This window comes from Anomalospiza imberbis, chromosome 3, assembly GCF_031753505.1.
Source record: "Anomalospiza imberbis isolate Cuckoo-Finch-1a 21T00152 chromosome 3, ASM3175350v1, whole genome shotgun sequence".
NCBI lineage: Eukaryota > Metazoa > Chordata > Aves > Passeriformes > Viduidae > Anomalospiza > Anomalospiza imberbis.
This window is the reverse complement of record NC_089683.1, coordinates 55269383-55288716: the sequence shown is the minus strand read 5'-3', so window position 1 is coordinate 55288716 and position 19334 is coordinate 55269383. Positions and strand designations below refer to the sequence as shown.

Here is a 19334-nt window from a genome sequence, read left to right as displayed (position 1 = left end):
GACCTTAACCTATTTGGCACAGCTGTCATGAGACTGCAATATAAATAAAAAATATCCCTCCCAGCTTACATTTTCACAATTCTATTTATCAGCCCCATGAAAATGCCTTTCAAATCTGATAGTTATCTACAGCTTTTTTCAGCTAAGTGAGAGCCCTCTCTCACAAAACTTGATGATGACACAAGCTCTCTCAAACTGGAATCCAGAAGCTTTCATCACTGCTTAGTATATTAGAATCAGAAACATTTTAGACATATTAACAGAGCTTGTACACAAATTGAGAAGATACACCTCCTTTGCTTGACTTAAGATGCCTCTGGAGTCTCTGTTGGTTGGTTTGGTGCACCTATGAAATAAGTAACTTATTTTCTTTCTTAATGGCTTTCATCCTCTACTTTATTACCACACAGTCATGTTTCAACTACATTTCTTTAGGCATAACTGATTTTGAGCCCTACTTGGCCTGCCAGGTTGGATCTTTCCATCTGTTGTGAATGTTTGCTCTACAAACAAAATCTAGGTCTTCAGCAACACTTGCCACTTACCCATGCCAATATTTGTTATCCGCTTCACTACACAGTCGGTAGTAATGCCAAGCAGCAACATCAAGGGAACACAGGCTTTTCACATCAGCAGTCACTTTGAACTACTAGTTGATTTTTGCTGTTCAGTGGAATTTATGTTGTGGCTTTGATTTTGACACTTAACAATACTACGGAATCAAACAAATGGGCAATCTAAAGACAAAAGAAAAGTATAACCTATGGGTATTCATTTCATGACCAACACGGTGTATTTCCCATGTGACTGTCTCCTCCCTTTCCCCTCTTCCCCCAGCCTCCCCCTCCACCACTTCGCTCTAGTTGAATGAGAAGTTTAAATTCATTGTGTTTATCTTACATAAACTGCTCATTTTCAGGATTTTTTGTTATTTTATGGTTTTCCTTTAACACTCCAGACTCCACAACTTCTATTGCTATGAAAAAGGTGTGCCTTTTCTTCAGAGATAAATACAGGCTTCTTTTCTTTAATGAGATGGTCCAACAATGCACATCTACAGAGACATGTCCTAACTTGAGGCCAACCCTTAAGCCAGTATAGCAGTAACCAAGAAGAAAGAATCTTAGCAATTCAGAAGATGCAGTCATAGGAATGAGTCCTTTCACCAGTAGTGTCTGCAAGATCAGAATCTTACTAATTCCAAACCCCTACAATTACATTTATCAGCTTATAATTGCCATACAAGAGCTGTCAGAGTGGGATTGCTGCATTTGTCCTCCCTGTCAGCACCACAGCTGGGGTGTGAGAAAACTCATGCCTTCACACTGCAGCAATATAACTTGTTTCTTGTTTTGGGCTGTATCTTATATGTCAAATCTGGGACCAGAGAGAATCCACTGCACTGTTCTACTGCCAGAAGCACAAAGCAGTATCACACATTAAAAAAGTACCCACTCGGAAGGGGCATTCCTTGACCAGGATGATCTTTCACATCATTCATGTGCATAAATTGTGTAACTTAACCTCCAGATGCTGCATACAAATGATATTACTGGGCACATGAAGTCTCCTGTGCCAACAGGTTGAAAATATTGTCCATGATAAGTGTCTTTGTCAATTATGCATTTTTATCACAGTAAAACTGCAGGTAAAATGATCTTCTCCTACTGTGCATTTTTATGCTGTAGCATACTTTCTATTCATTATGGAAGACATTTTCAGCCATTAATCCAATGCCTTGGAACCTTGCTGAATGCCAGTAGACTTGCCAGCAAACTAACCTCTGGGCAAAAAATACATTTCCTTCCCAGAAAGCAGCCTCCTAGAAGCTTGTTCCCACCTATAAGAAAACTTTATGGAAGGAAAAGAGACAATTTTCAGAACCGGCTTCCAGACCACTCAGGAATCTACTCATCTTAGGAACCACTCGGGAATCTACTTAGAAACCACAATGATGTTGCTGAGTAACTAAAGTTAGTCACTAAATATAACTAACTAAGTGTAACTAAAGCAGTTATATTATTTTACCAGGAATAGATTAGGCAGTTTTCTTGTGTTTACTTCAGCCATTTCTGGGATCTTTTTGTCATTCATTTTTTCTTCAAAATCTCTGAAAAGGAGACATCTTTCCATACAAGAAGGCAACGTAAGTATTTTTCCTTATGTCTTGTTTTCTGTTAACATCACATAGTTTATAATTAGAAATGGAGATTTTCCCCTATTTTCTTTTGTAACAGACACTGTTCATGGTTGTGCCAACAGATTAACGTGGAGACTACAGAATGAATATTATAAAAGTGTCATTTAGGTAAAGCCAAGAGGCAAAGTGGTGCAAGAGTTGTGCAGACAACCATTTTGCTTACAGATTTATAGTCCATAGGCAGCAGCTCCTACGCTGCAGCCTTTCTATCTCTTAAACAGGGCGTAGGTTGTATCAGCACTTTAAAGAAATTTTGCATATTGAGTGCAAAATTGCACAATTGCACAACAACAGATTGGTAACAGTTCTTATCACTGTGGCACCTACACAACTCTGAGAAGTGGAAAGGAGATCAAGAAAAATATTTGAAACTACAATAATGGCTTTTCTCTAGTGCTAGTACAGCACAGTACATGTCCCAAAAATGTTGTATGCTCCACTTGAATATGAGGAAAAACTTCTTTACTGTGAGGGTGGCTGTGGAATCTCCCTCAATGGATATTCAAGAAATAACATGTGCAGTGTGCTCTAGCATGACCCTGCTTGACCAGGAATGTTGGATCAGACACTGTGTTGAACTTCACCCATTCAGTGAAAATCAGAGGACTATGAAAATCACCACCTGACATGCTGCATACAGAATGACACAGACTTTATTTGGCCACCCAGATGTTCCATTATCTGCTTAAGAAATTCTCTACATCCTTCTCCTCTTTAGGACGTTTGTTCCACAATAAAAATTCAGGAAAAGTGCACACACAAAAAAATGTATTACATTTAATGTTGTTTAAAGAAAAGCAACATAGATTTTTAATTTAATGAAACTGCCAGGCTATTTACTCTTCCAAAACTGCAGATCAAAGAAGCAACATTTGTTATGTAATAACAATAAGGCAGCAGATTTCTCCAGAAAAAAATGGCCTAAATCCAGTGTGAGAAGAAATATGAGTGTAAATAAAGCTCTGGGAGGTACCTCTAACTAGGATTCTGAGCAGAAATGTCCAAGTCTTGCTGATGAAAGAAGAAAAAAGAAGCAGTTCCTTTGAAGTCTTCCTGAATTTTCTAATCTAGGGAAAGTTCATTGCCGCCATTTCCACCAGTTTTAGCAACATTGGAAACCTTAATGAAGACAAGATTGTTGCAGGGGAAGTTGGTTTTAGTACTGTGTCAATTACATTTGCTCAGGCCAATGGTATTAAAGACTGGCAGCCACACAAGTACTGGCAATGACAGCAGCTGGGATGGTGCAAACTTAGGAAGCCTCTGAAAGCAGCAGAGACCAAATGTCTCCTGTTGCACCCATAAGTTAAGTCTTTTACAGTAGCAGTTACAGGTTTTAGGTATGCATGGGAAGCTGCTGTATTATTTTCTGTATTATTTTCTTGAGAAACTGGCACATATTCTACTATCATTCTTCATGCTTAGAGACATTAAAGCATCTGCAGAATGAACCAGAAAATATCAGAGTTTTAGAGTCTGCTCTGCATGTAGAAAGCATCTAGAGGTAAAACCCTAACCCAGTAGTACTGTGGTAATTGTAGGATCTGCTGTATCAAATAAAAAAATGCAGTGACTGGTTTTCCTGAAAAAGAAAAATGATACTCCATCATGTCCTCTTTTTTAATGCTGTTTTTGAGTGTGGAGCATGAGATACTAAAAATAATTCATCAGCTTTATTTAAATTATGCAGTGTAATACATAAAACATGAAGATTACAACATCAAGCAATATAGCTGGGACAGATTAAAACTGCTAGTGCATATGCATTATAATTCCTTCTTTAATTACTGGTCCCTAGCCTCTTTCAGTGGATCCAGAATGAACATGTGGAATTAAGCACAGATACCTAATAGTGCCTGCTCTCTATTCATTTCCAACTCATTGCTTCTCTCTGCTTACATTAATTTCCTATGAGCTGCATGATTGCTTCTACTTCTGAAGCACTAAAATGTAAGAAAAAATATTAATCGGTGTCAAATAGGACTTGATTTCTTGATGTTGCACATTATCAAATATGTAGAATATATGGTGCATTGCCTGTTGACTTAATTTTCACTAGTAGGCTACCCTACATGAAACCCCAATCTTAAGATTGGCATTGTGAAAACACATCCCTCAACCTCTTCACAAAAAGTCAGATTAAAGCTATGTTACGTGACATCACACAGAGATTTTTAAGAAAGAAAACTTGGTATCTTACAATGCTTTCAGAATTCTGTAAAGAACAGTCAGCAACCTCAGTCATGATTATGTTCCCTGACTTCTAATTTTCCTAGAAATTACACAGGGATTACATATAAAATGCCTCATTTTACTACACAGCTGTGCTCCAGAGTAGAAAAATCTATTCTATGCACTATAAAAAAAGGCATGGCCTGGTACGCATGACGGTTAGGCAAGAAGTTTGTGGTTAACTTTAGGTTAGAATGCACGAAAGGGATGAACTTGTACAGGCAACATATATTATGTGCTCGATTTTGCAAAATCAGTTAACTGCACACAATGTAAATAATTTTCCGTTTCCATAGGGCCTGCAGCCTTTGCAGCACAGCAGTTGCCATGAGTTTTTCATATCCAGGCCTTTTAGCAGTCAGAATCCACACACACATCCAAACACCACTAGAACATGCAGGTTGTAAGAAGGCCTCTCACTTAACCTCCAGCTCAACACCAAGGCCTGCTGCGTGGTCAGTCCGGGTTGCTCAGGACTGCATCTGCTTGGCAGTGGAAATCCCTGAGGAACCCACTCCCACGGCCCAGCTGTCCGCAGCACCAGTAACTTTTTCCTTGCACCCTGCCTGACGCTCTCATTTCACCTCACTCCCGTTGTCCCTCAGCAGGACACGGAATCCCCGGCTGCCTCTTCTCGACCAGGTCCCCACGAGCGCTGATCCTATCCACAGCCCGCGGCAGTCCCGACCCTCCACTTCCCCGCACGGGAGGGTCGCTCCGGCCCCGCCACCGCGGGGATCCTGCCGGGCTCCCGGTGGTGTGTCCGTTCCAACCGCGCGCGAGGGCCCGGCTGGAGGCGGCATCTGCCGAGGGCTGCGGAGAGCCGGGAGGGGTCACCGCCTCCCCTCCGCGCCCCCGCAGCCCGCGGTGCCGCAGGAGCTCATTCCGCTTGGAGACACCGCGGGACAGCGGGACCGCACCGCTCGCACGGCCGGCGCCCTGCCCGGACTCGCCCGGGGCCACGGCTCGCCAGCGGCGCTGCCGGACTGTGCCTCTCCGGTGCGATGCCGACGCCCCCGAAGCCCGTCCCGGCCCCAGGCTAAAACCGCAGCCCTGACGGCCAGCGGCCGCTGGAACCGGCCCAGGAAGAGCGGGCGGGGGCGATGCGCTGCCCGCGGAGATTGACGGCTGCGCCAGCCAATGGCGGCGCGGCTGGTGCGGGGGCGGGGCCAGGACCGCCCGGCCGGGGCGGAACGGGGCGGGGCGAGGGGGCGGGGCGCGGGGGCGGGCGGGGCGCGGATTGGCCGAGGGGCGGGGCCGGCGGGGTTTTCTCCCGGGCTGGGCTGACGGCCGCGGCCGGGAACTTCGGGAGCGTGCGGGCGCCAGTGGCTGTTCGGGCGGTAGGTGCTAACGGGAGCGGTCCCGCGGGAGCGCGACTCACGCCGGCAGTGGGGAGCGAGGGGTGGCGGGGAGGAGTGGGTCGGGCAACCATATCGCTGCGCTGGCGGTGCGCTGGGGGCCACTTTACCGCGTATCCGTTGCCGTTTTCACTGGGGCGCTCCGCTTGCCGCAGGATGGGAGGCTGCAGGTGGGGCCGGTCCGGCTGATCGGGTAGAGCTGCCCCCTTCCTCCCTTCTTCCTTCCCTTCTGTGCTGGCCCCGAGCGGCCGCGGGGCGGGCGGGTGGGGGCTGTCAGCGGCGCGGCCGGCAGGGGGCGGCAGCGGCCCCGAGGACGCGCGTCCGGGGGTGGCGGGGGCGAGCGGCTCCGAGCCGCAGCCTCTCCGCCCCGGGCGGGCAGCGGATCGGCTGGCGGGGCTGGCTCCTCCCTCCCTCCCTCCTTTTCCCGCAGCCTTGGGCTCTGGTCCCGGCGAGGCGAGCCGTGCGGGGCCGCTCCTCGCCGCTCGCTTCCGAGCCTCCCTCGCGGGGCTGCCGGCGCGGGCAGTGCCGCGCCCGCCGCCTCCGGCCGCAGCTCGGGGCGCCCCGGCCGGCGCTGCGCGGGCTCCCGCGGTCGCTGCCGCGCCCGCATCTGGTCTGGGGCCAGAAGGAAAGGAGTGTTTTTCCCCGAAAAAATCTGTCCCGCTGGCTGTTGGTGCCTTTCCCGCACCCGTTGCGTGAATGCTGCGTGAAGAGACGCGGTTGCTTTCCTAATTTCCTTCCTCCCGGAGCACCACTCCTCTCCTTCTGATAACTTCATCTGTTTGCATCTTGGGCTGTTCCTTTCTTTCGTCTGTAAGTTAGCAACTGCAGAAAAATGAGCTAAATAGGCCCCCGCACTGAGGCTGTTTGCCAAGAATCAGGTAGGGGGTGAAATCGAGGAAGACTTCGCATCCCTAATTTCCCTTCCCTTCAGGATTAGGGTAAAAATAAGTGTAGAGTCCTCTTATGTGGTTTGTGTCTACTGTTTTAAAATAAGGCCTCCTTTCAAGATGTGATGGCCCAGCCTCTGAGCATTATGCACTGAGATCTTTAAAAAAAGATTGTTATTTATAAATTTAGGTCCAAAGTTCTTTTCCTAATGCTTTGATTACACTACTCTGAAGTCTGAATACACTCAAAAGAGCTGTTAGCAGTGTGGTAACATTTTTTGTGTGCAGCGTTCTTCCACAGGTAAAGATCCCACTGAGTTGAACTTAATCCCTTTTGATGTTAATAGTGCTGTCCACACATGTGTGTGGCTAGAAGGATTGCTGATTGACATGAAGGAAGTTGTTTTGAGGGTTTGTCAGTGTAGTGTTTATGATCCCCACCTTCCAAAAAAAATCACTGCCAGAGACCAAGTAATAGCCTGCTAAAGTAAACTTAAGGTGCTTTGATACCAGTAATAACTAGCAAACAGTTGATTTGGTGTGGTTTTTACTTCTTGTAAAGCTCTCCAAGACCACTTTTTCACTTAAATTATATATTCTATATTTGCTTTAAAGCACATGTATACATTTTCTTAGCTTTATGGCCTTCCTTTCTGTCTGCTGTCATGGGTGCTTCCAGAGCGTTAGTGAAGTGCAGCAAGCATGGCTTTACAGAACTTAACCTTCAGCAAATTCCCATGAACTTCTGTGTGTCTAGTCCTGCTGAAGTTGAAATGACAAAATGCTTCTTTGAGAGACTATCTAAAAGAAAAGCTGTGTCCTTTAGCATCGTGTTTTGAACAGCAGAAAAACGGAGTCCCTAAGCTATAGTGCCAACCAGTTACAGAGCAGAAGCAGCTTGGTGGCACCCTGGATTACGCAGCAGTGGCCCGGAAAGGGTGTTCAGCAGAAGCACTCTGCTTTGGCTGCTGCTCTCCTCCCTTACAAGTTTCCATTTCTGCTGGCCATGCTGCTTTGTGTCTGCTCTTGGCCTCTTAGTGGGAAGTTGAGCTGCTTACTTTTGCCTAAATTGCAACATTCTGCTGAGTTTCATTACCTTTGGGCTTAGAAAATTACTTTCCCTTCAGTGTTTTCTGAGGTTATTGATCTCAAAAATTTCTGTCAACAGTTTGTACCTGTGGCAGATGAGCTTGCATTGTAAAAATATAATTTAAATGGCCTAGACAAGACTTTAAATAATATGCATATTCTCTCTCTGCGTATTTGTTGATAGTGGAGAAGAGGGGGAGTTCAAACTTCTTAACATCTAGGGCTGTGTGGAATAAACTTCCAGGCTTCATTCATGTGGAAATAGACCTTTTGTTCCACTTCTACTTGGATAATTTTCCAGTAACTGCAGTCAATTAATATTTTTTTTAGATTCAAGGGCCAACACAGATAACATTCTGAAGCTAGTTTGTCTTCCTGATGTTTTAATGGGGATCCAGTGGCAGCACTGAGGAGCTCTCATTTAGAGAAGTAACCTGAAGAATAACTGTATTACTTCTAGTAGCCAACATGATTGGAATCAGTTTTTGAGTGTGGATCTAGGCAGAATATTCATTTTTCATGGGACCAGCTCCCAAGTCATGCCTTTAAAGATGAAGAATGTGGATCATAGGTGGAGAATGGAAAAGTGTTCTGGGAAGTACAGACATGTAAAGGAGGTATTGTGGGTTGTGATAAATAATTTTGACATACATTCTCTTTAAGCAGATGTTCAAAAAAATCAAATTAGGTTTATAAACAATGTTTAAAATATATGGCAAGGTAAAAAAATCTGTAGTTGGTGGTTATGGGGTTCCTTTTTGGACTGGCATTTCCTTTTGGCCTTAATCTGGGAAGTATGTTTTAATACAAAAGATTGATCTAGGTTTGGATCAAAAAGAGAGGGAACAAAATAAAATGATGGTAGGTGTACTTGTTACATGGATGAGAGCTATGAAAGTATTCACTGGCAGAAAAAGGATCTAAATGGTTTACGTTTTTAATAGTTGGGTCTCTAATGTGTAGCTCCACTCTAATTTTTGAAAGAGGAAGTTTTCTACATTTTAGCTTACTGTAAGTTTCAGTAGGTTAAAAGTAATTTTACTAAAGATTGTAGTGTGTAACATATTTGCCACTGGATGTTTCTAAAGCAAGGTTGAATGCTTTCCTGAGGAAGATGTACTAAGTCGAACTATGGTTTCATTCTGGAGTTGGTCTTAAATAGGTGGAAGTGAGGAGAGGGAAGGTGGGCTGTCTTTCTCATTGCAAGCAAAATTAACCCAAGAAAAGCAGTGTTGGAAAGCTTTATTGTGTACTCGCACAGTGGATGGACACAAGAAAGAGGATGGGAGCAAGAAAAGGGGATGTGGAAGCATCTGATTGTTGTAATCTGGGCTATACAAGAAGTCAAACTGCATTGTAAGGGGTTATTTCTGGCCTTCTATTTTGAAAGCAGACTGCTTTAAGGGTGTTAGACTTTAAAATAAACTGTCACATTTCTATTTTGTTAAGAGACAAAAATCAAAGTGCAAGTTAAATGATTGGGTGCAGGGTTTCTTCCTCTTTGTCAGGGTGTTCACATTTTCAAAATGTTTATCATTTTAGCACTGCTCAATTTCAGCTATCTGGTTTTCTAATTTATTTGGTGGGTTAATTTTTTGGTGTAATGCGACTCTAAATTATTCCCTTACAGGAAAGCAAGATACTGTGCTGTTATCCGGTTGTCATAGTTGATTTCGCTCTACAAATCTTCAAGATTCCCACTGGAGTGAAAGGTAATTTGTGGTTTATTTTTTTAGATCAGAAGATTCATTGTATGAATTTACTAAATAGGCAACCTTTTGTGTTCTGTTTCAGCTTCTCACTTACTTTAGCTATTGATGTGATAAATTTACATGGCCTGAGTTGTCAGTTTTGTGGTAGTATATAGAAAAGAACATCTATGTGATACAGTAAATATGTTGACTGCTACTTAAGAACTTTGTGGTGTGCACTCTTCTGTGAAGGTAATTTTGCTGGTAACTTATTTCCTCCATAGACTTCACCTTGTCTTTGAGAACTTTGTAAAGATTTACAGACTAAGTGAAGGCCATATCATTAGAATATTGATTAATTACTATTGGGTAATCCAAAAATAGCTGTTCTGTTTGGCTAGTGAAATGAAGAAAGTATGTTCTATGTATACTATGAGATTATAGACTTGCATGTACTGCAGGTGGGACAGCTCAGCAAGAATGCATGTTTATTTCTTTTAATAGACTTAGGGGAAAAAGGTTTTTTTCACTTGCTGTAGTGTCTGATGTCTTAGAGGCACTACACAAGCACTGCATTACAACTCTGAGTTGGTGTTGTAAAAGGGAATGTCAGATGTCAACCCTTTGCTGTTCACATCTCACACTTTGATGGCATATGTTTTCGTGACTGCACTAAAGTATGGGATGCTTTCGAGGCCTGACTTCAGTGAAGCTGTCCTCTTGTGTAAAAACTGATTGTCTCTGCAGATTTTCAGAAGCAGGTAGTAGTATTTTGCTTATGTGTTTCTTTGATTGGATTTTTTTTTCTAAAGGAGATAAGGTACTACTACTGTTCATCTCTATAGTGCTTTTATTAATAGTAGCATGGCTCATCAGAGTTCTTGTGAGGAATTGCAGGAAGAGCCTCTCTTAAAACTGGTGACTTGTCAGTGTCTAGGGAGTTAATGGGGTGTTTTACTTGATATTGTATCTACCATAGGACTCATATTTGTCTGTATCTTGGTTTCTCCTCCCTCTATTCTTTCTGAAGGGTGTGATAAAGCCTATCTTTTAGCTTACCTTGCTGTTACTAAGTCATGTAGCCTGTGTGCTCTGTAAGGTCATTGTTAGAAGATCTTGCCATTGAGTAGTAAAATAGGGTTAGCTAAGGACAGTTTAAAGAGAACTATGGGTTGCCATGGTCCTTTAGGCTTGAATCTTCCCTTTTACTTCTAACATTGTCTATATGGTTTTCTGTTTGCTAAGCAGTAGCTCTGGAAAACTGTTTCATAGGAAAAGACACTCAGTAGCCAGAAAATAAAAATAGACTCAAAAAAACCCACGGACTCTCTGAAAGATCAATTTTGTCTTAAATTGCTTGCACTGATGACAAAGCAGAGTTTAACCAAATATTTATTGTTGAAATTACTCTCTAATGTCACACCAGATTTTACTGTAATTTGCTGCTATCCCCTTACTGTGGGTAGAGAAGTATAGGCTATAACTGTGGTATTCTTTATAGTGGCCTGGATAAGAATTTGACTACAACATTTTAAGAACACAGAATGTTATTAAGAATATGAAAAGCTTCAGTATGTATTTAAAATGCATGATGTACTGTCTTACCACAATGGAAAATTAGAACAGCTTTTTCTCATTTGAAATACTCAGTTATCCTGTATATGGGTTTTAAAATATACTTAATTCAAGTTTTTGAATTCATACTAGGCAGACCCTTGAATTCTAACTGATTAAGCATGTACCCTCCTACTTCTGAAAATCAAACCAAAATTAAAATATGGTGATAAAAATGTCCTTGGGTTTCACATTTGTTAAAACACTTTTATTGCCTCCAGTTACTCACAAAAGCAGGGATTCATCAATTAAAATATGTCAGAATATACTTAGTATGTCCTACAAACTTCTTTGAACATTTCAGTTTTGGATCTGTAACTTTCAATTTCCAAACAGTGTTTTGTACTTCATAGAAGTTATTTGTAAACAATCTATTTGCTGTTTGCTCAGCTGAAAGAAGCTGTTTTATCCCATTTGGCTTCTCTTTTTGAAGTTGTACTTAAAAGCTGTGTTTAAATAATACTGTAACTGCTGGTGTTTCATCGTCAAGCAATTAGAGAAGTATGCTCTGTATATCATTGATCTTCTCTTCATGGGCTGAATCCTTTTTTCTTGTTTGGCTTTTTGGATACTTTTCCTGGTATAGTATTTCATTACTGGACCACGAGTCTGAAATAAACCCAGTGTCTGGGAGGGAAGGAGGTGGAGGGAGGGTGGACACAGTAGGGAACCTACAACCAGAACCAAAGAATGGTGGAGCATTAAATTAATTTTCAAGTCTGTGTGTTGTCTTACGGCTGCCTTGTCCCCTCTGTAGACAACATTTGTCAAAGATTATAATATATTATGGTTAGAGGCAGCTGCTTGAAACAAGGCTGGGATTGCTATGTATCAGTGTTACTGCTCCTTCTTTACAAACCCCAGTTGTAAGTGATTTTAGTATTAAACCTGTTTTGGACCTCTAATTATCTCATTAATTAACTTAAGCTGTTGGGTATTTGCCCTCACTTTCCCAGTGTGCTTTCTTGACTCTGTGTGTGTGCTTGAGAATATATTACAGAGAGCAATTAATGCTTAATGAAATTTGTGCACTTACAGATTATTTTTTTGTTCCCCACCCCTCCCTGCTACCCTTGTATTTGCTTATACTGAGACCATTGTATTTCCAAGCATGTTGAATTTTTTTTCATTCTGAATGGTAAGACATGTTTCTGAAGGCTGAAATTTCATAGTCCCCAGATTTTTTGCTGTGTTGAATTGGTAAGATGAAACATGTAGCATATTAAAACATGACAGGTTTTTGTCATTTCTGGATTTAGTCCTAGTGACATTTCAGAAAGTAAGGATGCTATTTAAGTGCTGTAGCATAAATGCAGAATAATGACTTAGTGTTGAGGCTGAATAGTTGAGGGTTTTTTGGGGAAAAGTTTACACTGTCACCAGCACATTGTTCTTATACTGTAGAAGAAATTAAACTATGTAAAAATGAAGTTAGGAATACTGCAACCCTGTGTTGTTGGTGAGAAAATTCTTGGAGGAAAGGTGCCTTTTCCATAGAAATGCTCTGTAAAATGAGCTCTGTTGCGAGGGTTCTATGTTTAAAAACTTAATCCAAAGCAAAAATGAAATTGTGCTACAGAACACAGTAAGAAACAAGTGTTCCAGCTTGGGGAGAGTGGCAGGGTGATGTGGCCAATCTAGTTTTAAAAAACCACACATTTAACATTGCTGCCCCCTTTTGTGTTCCCTCATATGCTCATTGGTTTTAGCAAATTTACTGAAAGGTACATGACCCTACATTCTACTTTCAGTCTTAGACCATTACAAGGTCAGGAATCCAAACAGAATATTTGCAGTTTTAACTAGAGACCAGGTATTAAATGTGAGACAGTTACTGTTGAAGGAGGAGTTTTTACAATTTTAACCTTGATATGAAAGGATGATGAGAAGCTGCTTTAGTTCTTGTCTTTTGTGTATTCTGGACTTCTGTTCCTTTTGTTTCAAAAAGCATAATGAAGCTCTATAAAAACACCCACACACATTAGCTGCAGTACATTTTGCCTGAGCTGATTTGCTTGAAATGTCTAAGAAATCCAACTCTATATCTTGAGGAATCACGAGGTTTGATATACTGGGCTAAGAGTTAGAGTTTTATTTATTGGTTGCAATTGAATTTTTAAAGGCTAGTGTGAGAAAGGCAAAATATGTTCCCAGTATATTGGGAGCAAGTTTGCTTCAGCCATTTTTTCGCAGTGATAAAAGTGCAGCTTCTTTGCATTTTTCAGATCTTCTGCTCAGTTTCCCTAATTTTTGATTAAAAAAAAATTCTTTAAATGTATTCCAAGGCAACACCTAGTATGAAACTGGTTGGCTTACCATGAAATTACTCAGTGGTGGTACATCATGTCTTGGATAAAGGGGAAGACATGTGCTGTATGCAGCATGTTAACACTTTGGAATGGGACTAGAAGAAAACAGCTTTTATTGGGTGAACTGTTTAGTCACTGTCATGAGCCCTGATTTTCTGCCTTGAAACATCTTGTCTCCATAAACTGTTGAATGATGTGGGAAGATTAATTTGCCTGGTGGAGTCACTTGCAAAAAAAGACGCAAAAAGGCTAAGGTGTTGTGGTCCACATGTTAAGCCTATTGAAGTCAAAATCAACCTGCTTCATTCTTTTACTGCTGAATGACCTTTGCTTGCTTGTAAAGGGTACTCAATTAGAAAAAAGTCTGTGGATCCTTCCTGTTCAAAAGCTCATAAGGGTCTTCTTGTTTTACTCATATTTAAAACAAGTCAGATTTTCTTAAATGATTTTGGTTAAATGTTTTATGGCTTGAACTAGTTATGCTACAGAGATTTTTCTGCAAGTGTTATTTTCAAAATGGAGTGGGTTTTCATGTTGTATTATTCCCAAGGTTAACAACAGTACATGACTCTTGCTAGAAGACACAACAAGTGATTTTATGTTCTGTAACTATTTTTAGGTCTTTGGTTACATCAAGAAGGTGAAAGCATAAGCACTTATTTTGGGAAAAATGTGGTTTTTCTCTGCTAGTTCATTTTGGGTGTTTGGTGATATTTTTTTCCTTTTTTTTACCTGCCTGTCTAATGCTTTGTTTCAGGTAACTCAGGCCATATGTTTGTATGTGTGCCCTGGTAAACTGATCATGAAGGTAGCAACTCAAATTAAAGGAAAATAAAGTTCATATTATCAGAGATCTTATTTAATGTAACTTTATGAATTGGTTAATTAAAATTAATTAAGAGTGATTTCTGTAGTTTGTCAAATCTTGCTTGTTCTTTCATCATACTCCTATTTTTCAGTAAAAAATGGAGTAAAGATGATTGGTTTATGTGGGTTTTTTTATGGGTATGGAATTTTTGATTTCTTTCAGAGAAGAGCAGCTTCTGCTGACTGGTTTCAGGTTATGCCTCCCACCAGTTTGTTGTAACCAGTCACTTATCTCCTTTTTTTGGCACTATATGTGATACGTGTGGACTGTGGTATGGCAGTGAGGCATCCTAAAGAAAGTCTAGGAAGGAAATTCCCCAATTTTGTGTTTTCCCACTGGAAAACTCCAAACCATGTGCTGCTGCTCACTTACTTCCCCCTCCCCTTCTTTTCCCCTTTGTTGGCTAGAGGGGTGAATTGGAAGCACAAAAGGTAGAGATTGTGGGTTGAGATAAGAACAATTTACTGGAAATAGCAATGAAATAAGAAAAGGAGCAGTAAGAGCAAGAATATTAATAACAGTGTATGAGGGAGGTGAACGAGTCACATGTGAATGCTCACCAGGCAGGGCCTGGTGAATACCTGACTGCACTACCATGCTGCACGATGTGGAAGGGACTCTTTCCCCTGTCCCCAGAAAATGATGTGAGGTGATATAGAATAATCTTTGTCTCCTCATGAGGCCTCCTCTTGGCTACTGTAAAAATTAACCCTGTTCTTGCTTGAACCAGAACATTATCCTCACCTTGGTCTATACCATTCATGTCATGCACAAATCCTACACCTACCAGCAGCTATATATGTACATATACACACACACACAAGCATAGGTATAATTTCAGCAGTCAATGGCTGTCTCTCCAAGATGTCTACTGAATTAATTTGGTCTGTGACTTTGGGCTCTGTACAATCTAGATGTCTTCCAGGGCAGGAGGGCTGGTGTGCTGCTGGGTGGCTGTAAGCTACATCAGGAGCCTCATGTATCTGGAGCAGACCACATTCATTGCCTGTGGTAGTTATGGCATAGGGTGGCATTGCCATTCAGCAGCCAGTGTTATAAAAGTCAACATTACAGACTGTTCTCACCCAAAAATCAAATTCCTTTGAGGTACACATTGTGTTTCCCTATCCCTCTGCATTACCCAGCAACTGCTCAAACAAAAACAGTCACACAGACAGGTTGCCTTTGCTTTAGGCAAGACCAATCCAAACTGATATTCCTCAAATGCACCACGGAGACTTCATCCCCTTCTGTGGTAGGTGGGGGTTTTGACTGGGCAGGACCAGCTTGATTGCTGGAGCCTCTGGAGTTAACTAAACCAGGCAGCCTTTGCTAAGTGTAGATTCCAGTGTTCGAAGGCCCTGTCACCCACTGCTTTTCATGTGGTTTCTAACAGTTCATTGTTCAGTTTTCCTAGAGGCTGGCACATGATTGGAAATAGGGTGCACCCACTCAGTCCTGTGCTCTCTCGCCCAGGTGTCTGTGAGACTAGTTTTGAAATGAGTCCTGTTGTCCAGCTCAGTTCTCTCAGGGGCGCCGTGTTGCCACAGGACAAGGCCCAAGATGGTGTTCTGGGAAGTAGCATTAGGCACAGGGTGTGTATCCAGCCATCCAGGGGTTGTTTCCACCATTGTAAGCATGTAGCCCTTGCCTTGGTGGGTTTTCAGCAGTGTGATGTAGTTGATATGCAGGGCCTCCCCATCTTTGTATTTCAGCCATAGTCCACCACACTATAGAGGCCTTGCCTGCTTGATTGCAGCCCATGATTCACCATTATGGATAACTTAGGATATAGTGTCCATGGTTAAGTCCACCCATCAGTCACAAGCCCATCTGTGTGTTGCATTGCTTCCCTGATGATATGAGGCATGATGGGCCCACGGAGCCAGAAATTATTCACCTTTTTGTTTCCAGTCCATATCCACCCGAGACACTTGAATCTTGGCAGCTTGATCTACCTGTCCATTGTTGTAGTGTTCTTTGGTAGCCCAGCTCTTGGGTACGTGTGCATCTACGTGACATACTTTTATGGCCAACTTCTTCACCTAGGCAGTGATGTCTTGCCGCATTTCAGCAGCCCAGATCTCGGTTTCCCTCTGTGCTGCCAGTTGATCTTTTTCCATTATTTGCTGCCATCCATGAGTCAGCGTAGAGGTAGAGCATTGGCCATTTCTCTTTCAGCAATATTTAAAGCCTGTTGGATGGCTTTCAGGTCTGCTCTCTGTCTTGATTCACCTTGTCCCTCAATAGCTTCTACAGCTTGTGTAGGATTTCACATGGCAGCTTTCCATTTTCAATGTATGGCAGGAACTGTCAATAAAGAGTGTGTTGCTTTTCATTTTTTGGGGGTTGATTATATGATAGGGCTTCTTCAGCGTGTGGTACCTTCTCCTTTGATGATGGTAGTCTGAAATTTTTGCCTTGTTGCCAGTTCTTGCTGACTTCCAAGATCCCTGGGTGATTGGGGTTTCTTATTTGAGCTTGCTGTGTGGTCAACACAACTTGCCTACTCCACAGTGTCAGTGACGTGATGTGTGGCTGGGACTTTCCCTTTGAACATCCAGCCCAGTATGGGCAGTTGGGGTGCCAGAAGAAGCTGTGCTTCAGTGCCAGTCACTTCTGAGACAGCTCAAACTCCTCCATAAGCTGCTGGTATCTCAGTTGGGATGTAACAGGCCTGGGATCCTTTGCATCCCTGACTGCAGAAATCGTGGGCTTATCCTGGGTGCTTTTTGCCAGACACTTCAGGAAGGATCTTTCTCCCTGGCCGCAATGTAAAGCGCATTTTTCACATCTTGTTCTTTCCTGGCTGACCCAAGGGCTACTGCATGAACAGTCTCCTGTTTAATTTGTTCAAAAAGCTTGTTGTTGTTCAGGACTCCACTTGAAATCATTCTTTTTCTGGGTCACTTAATTGAGAGGATTTACAATCTGACTGTAATCTGGAATATGCATGTTCCAAAAACCCACAGTGCCTAGGAAAGCTTGTGTTTTCTTCTTGCTGCTTGGTGGGGACATGGCTACTGTTTTGTTGACCACATCCACTGGCATCTGACAATGTCCATCTTGCTGTTTTACTCTTAAAAACTACTTTCCCAGATGCTTCAGGTATAATATTATATAGGTAAATTATTAGTTCAAGTACCTAACTGGTACTTGAAAAGCTGTGTGGAAATTCTCTTACTGTGGTTTTTGGGTGTTGCAAAGGCTCAAGTAACTCTCTTACATGACAGAACAGTTAGCTTGGTTTTAATCTAGAGACAAAGTTGGAAAGTTTTGCAGTGTATATGTCTTTAATAAAACTAAAGAGAAACCAAATCATAGAATAGCAAATTTGTCATCTGTCAAAGCAATGCTTCATGCATTTTAAATATTAGAACAGCAAGATTCTGCTATATTGGGAGTTCTACCTGTACCATTTTTTTCCTGGTTGTTTGCTATTACTAGGGTATTAGCACTTTTTAATAAAAAAGTACTTCTATTAGATTTTTTGCAAGCCTAAAGTTACAATTATATTTCCATTTTTCAGTAACATAAAGTAAAATGACAGAATTTTTTAAAATACATGTTTGCAGAGCATTATTAGCCTGAAATCATATGTAAATTATGATAGCACAGAGGGAAAATGTACCACTGTGTAGGAGTGAATCAGAACTGGGGATACTTGGGATGTTTCTGACTGTGATTCATTATTTCTTTGTCTGGTTTGAAGAGCTTGAGTGTGGCTTTTGTACCTTTGATCATGTCTATCTTACGTGTGCAAACATTTGAGCAGCAAATTTGGTCACTAACGAGATAGTAATTCTTTCTTCTTCAATACGAATTTTGAGCTAATTGAAGTAGTGATATCAGTGGGCAGCTGTGTGTCCATGGATCGTGCTTTTGAACTATTTGCTCCTATTGTGGAACCTTTAAAAAGAAGAATGCACTTAGGAGGCTGAGTATCTCTAGTCTGTATGGAGGTTGTGTTAAGCAACAGAAGTTGGGGGTTCATTTTTCAGCAGTAGATGTACTGTTGCATGTTTTTTTCCTCTCTCCTCCAGTTTATGCTCTCAAGGTGTGGTTCACTGTATTTTCTCCCCTTCATCCTTTCAGCTCCAAACAAGCCCTTTGTAACCTCTTCTTCCCACTTGATTTTCTTCTGTTCTTTTTTGGTTTCTCCTTGAATTAAAGTAAACACTGCTGTTGTTTACAAAGTTCTGTGCTGCTGAAGAACTGAAGATGGCTTTTGCTCTGCTAGTCATCACTAAAGAAACATTTGTAGAGAGTTGAGAGTGGTCTGATGGTTACATGCTGTGAAGTTATGCAAAACTTCTTGTCTCTGATGTGAGTAGTAAAATGTTACTTGATCCACAGCTGTATTTTTAAAATACAACACTATTTTAGCATGGAAGGCTTCTTGGTGCTTTGTGTGAAAGTGATCACATTCAGGGCTTTAGCTGGAATTGAAGCAGTCACCTCAGAATACTTTCATTAAAAATAGGCAACATAACTGTTGCTATAATGAGATAATCTAATACAGGTCTTACGTCAATATGGTTGTAACATCTTATGTAGAATCAAGCTAAGCCTAATATGCTCTCATATTCAGCCAGCCCTTCTGACCTTCTCTTCTGAAAACAGCTGTTGCTCCTTTTACCCCCCTAGACTAAAGGAGATGCCTGGTTGGCTCTTAAGGTGTATGCTCCTTTGCTTGAAAAACCTTTCAGGTTTCTGACCTGTCTTTGTACTTGAAAAGTGCTGCCGTAGGCTACGCTTACTTATCAATAGTACGCATCAGTTCACATGACAGAGCTGTCTTTGCTGATACCCTGAAGGTTGGTAATTCTGCAAAGGGCTTGAATAGTCTGCAAGGGTTTTACCAATAATTCAGGGCTTTCCAGCCAATAGAGTGTACTACTATATTCAGTTTTCAAGTCTTTTCCACTGATTTGTTTGTATTTACTGTTTGGAATTATTTTTATGCTTTGTTGTATTGTTGCTCTTCTTCAAACTATGCTTGCAAATTTTAGTGTGGAAGCTTTGAAGAACTGAACAGAAGGATGAAACTCTTCAAACTCTTAGTTTGCTGTTACACAGGGAGAAG

The 19334-nt window shown here is 41.8% G+C and overlaps 1 protein-coding gene across 29 annotated transcripts in view; it reads left to right on the top strand.

Moving 5' to 3' along the window:
- Window positions 1-19334, top strand: part of EPB41L2 (erythrocyte membrane protein band 4.1 like 2) — a 132151-nt gene that overhangs the window by 20741 nt on the left and 92076 nt on the right. For 28 of the 29 annotated variants that reach the window (XR_010997251.1, XM_068184438.1, XM_068184464.1 and 25 more), the window contains exon 2: window positions 9397-9478. Coding sequence is in view for 27 of the 29 variants with exons in the window: in XM_068184438.1 (XP_068040539.1) it covers window positions 9397-9478 (82 nt within the window). In the remaining 2 variants the exon portion in view is untranslated. Of the gene's footprint in view, window positions 1-5718; window positions 5777-9396; window positions 9479-19334 lie in introns of those variants that run through there. The other variant, XM_068184440.1, reaches the window with a different exon arrangement.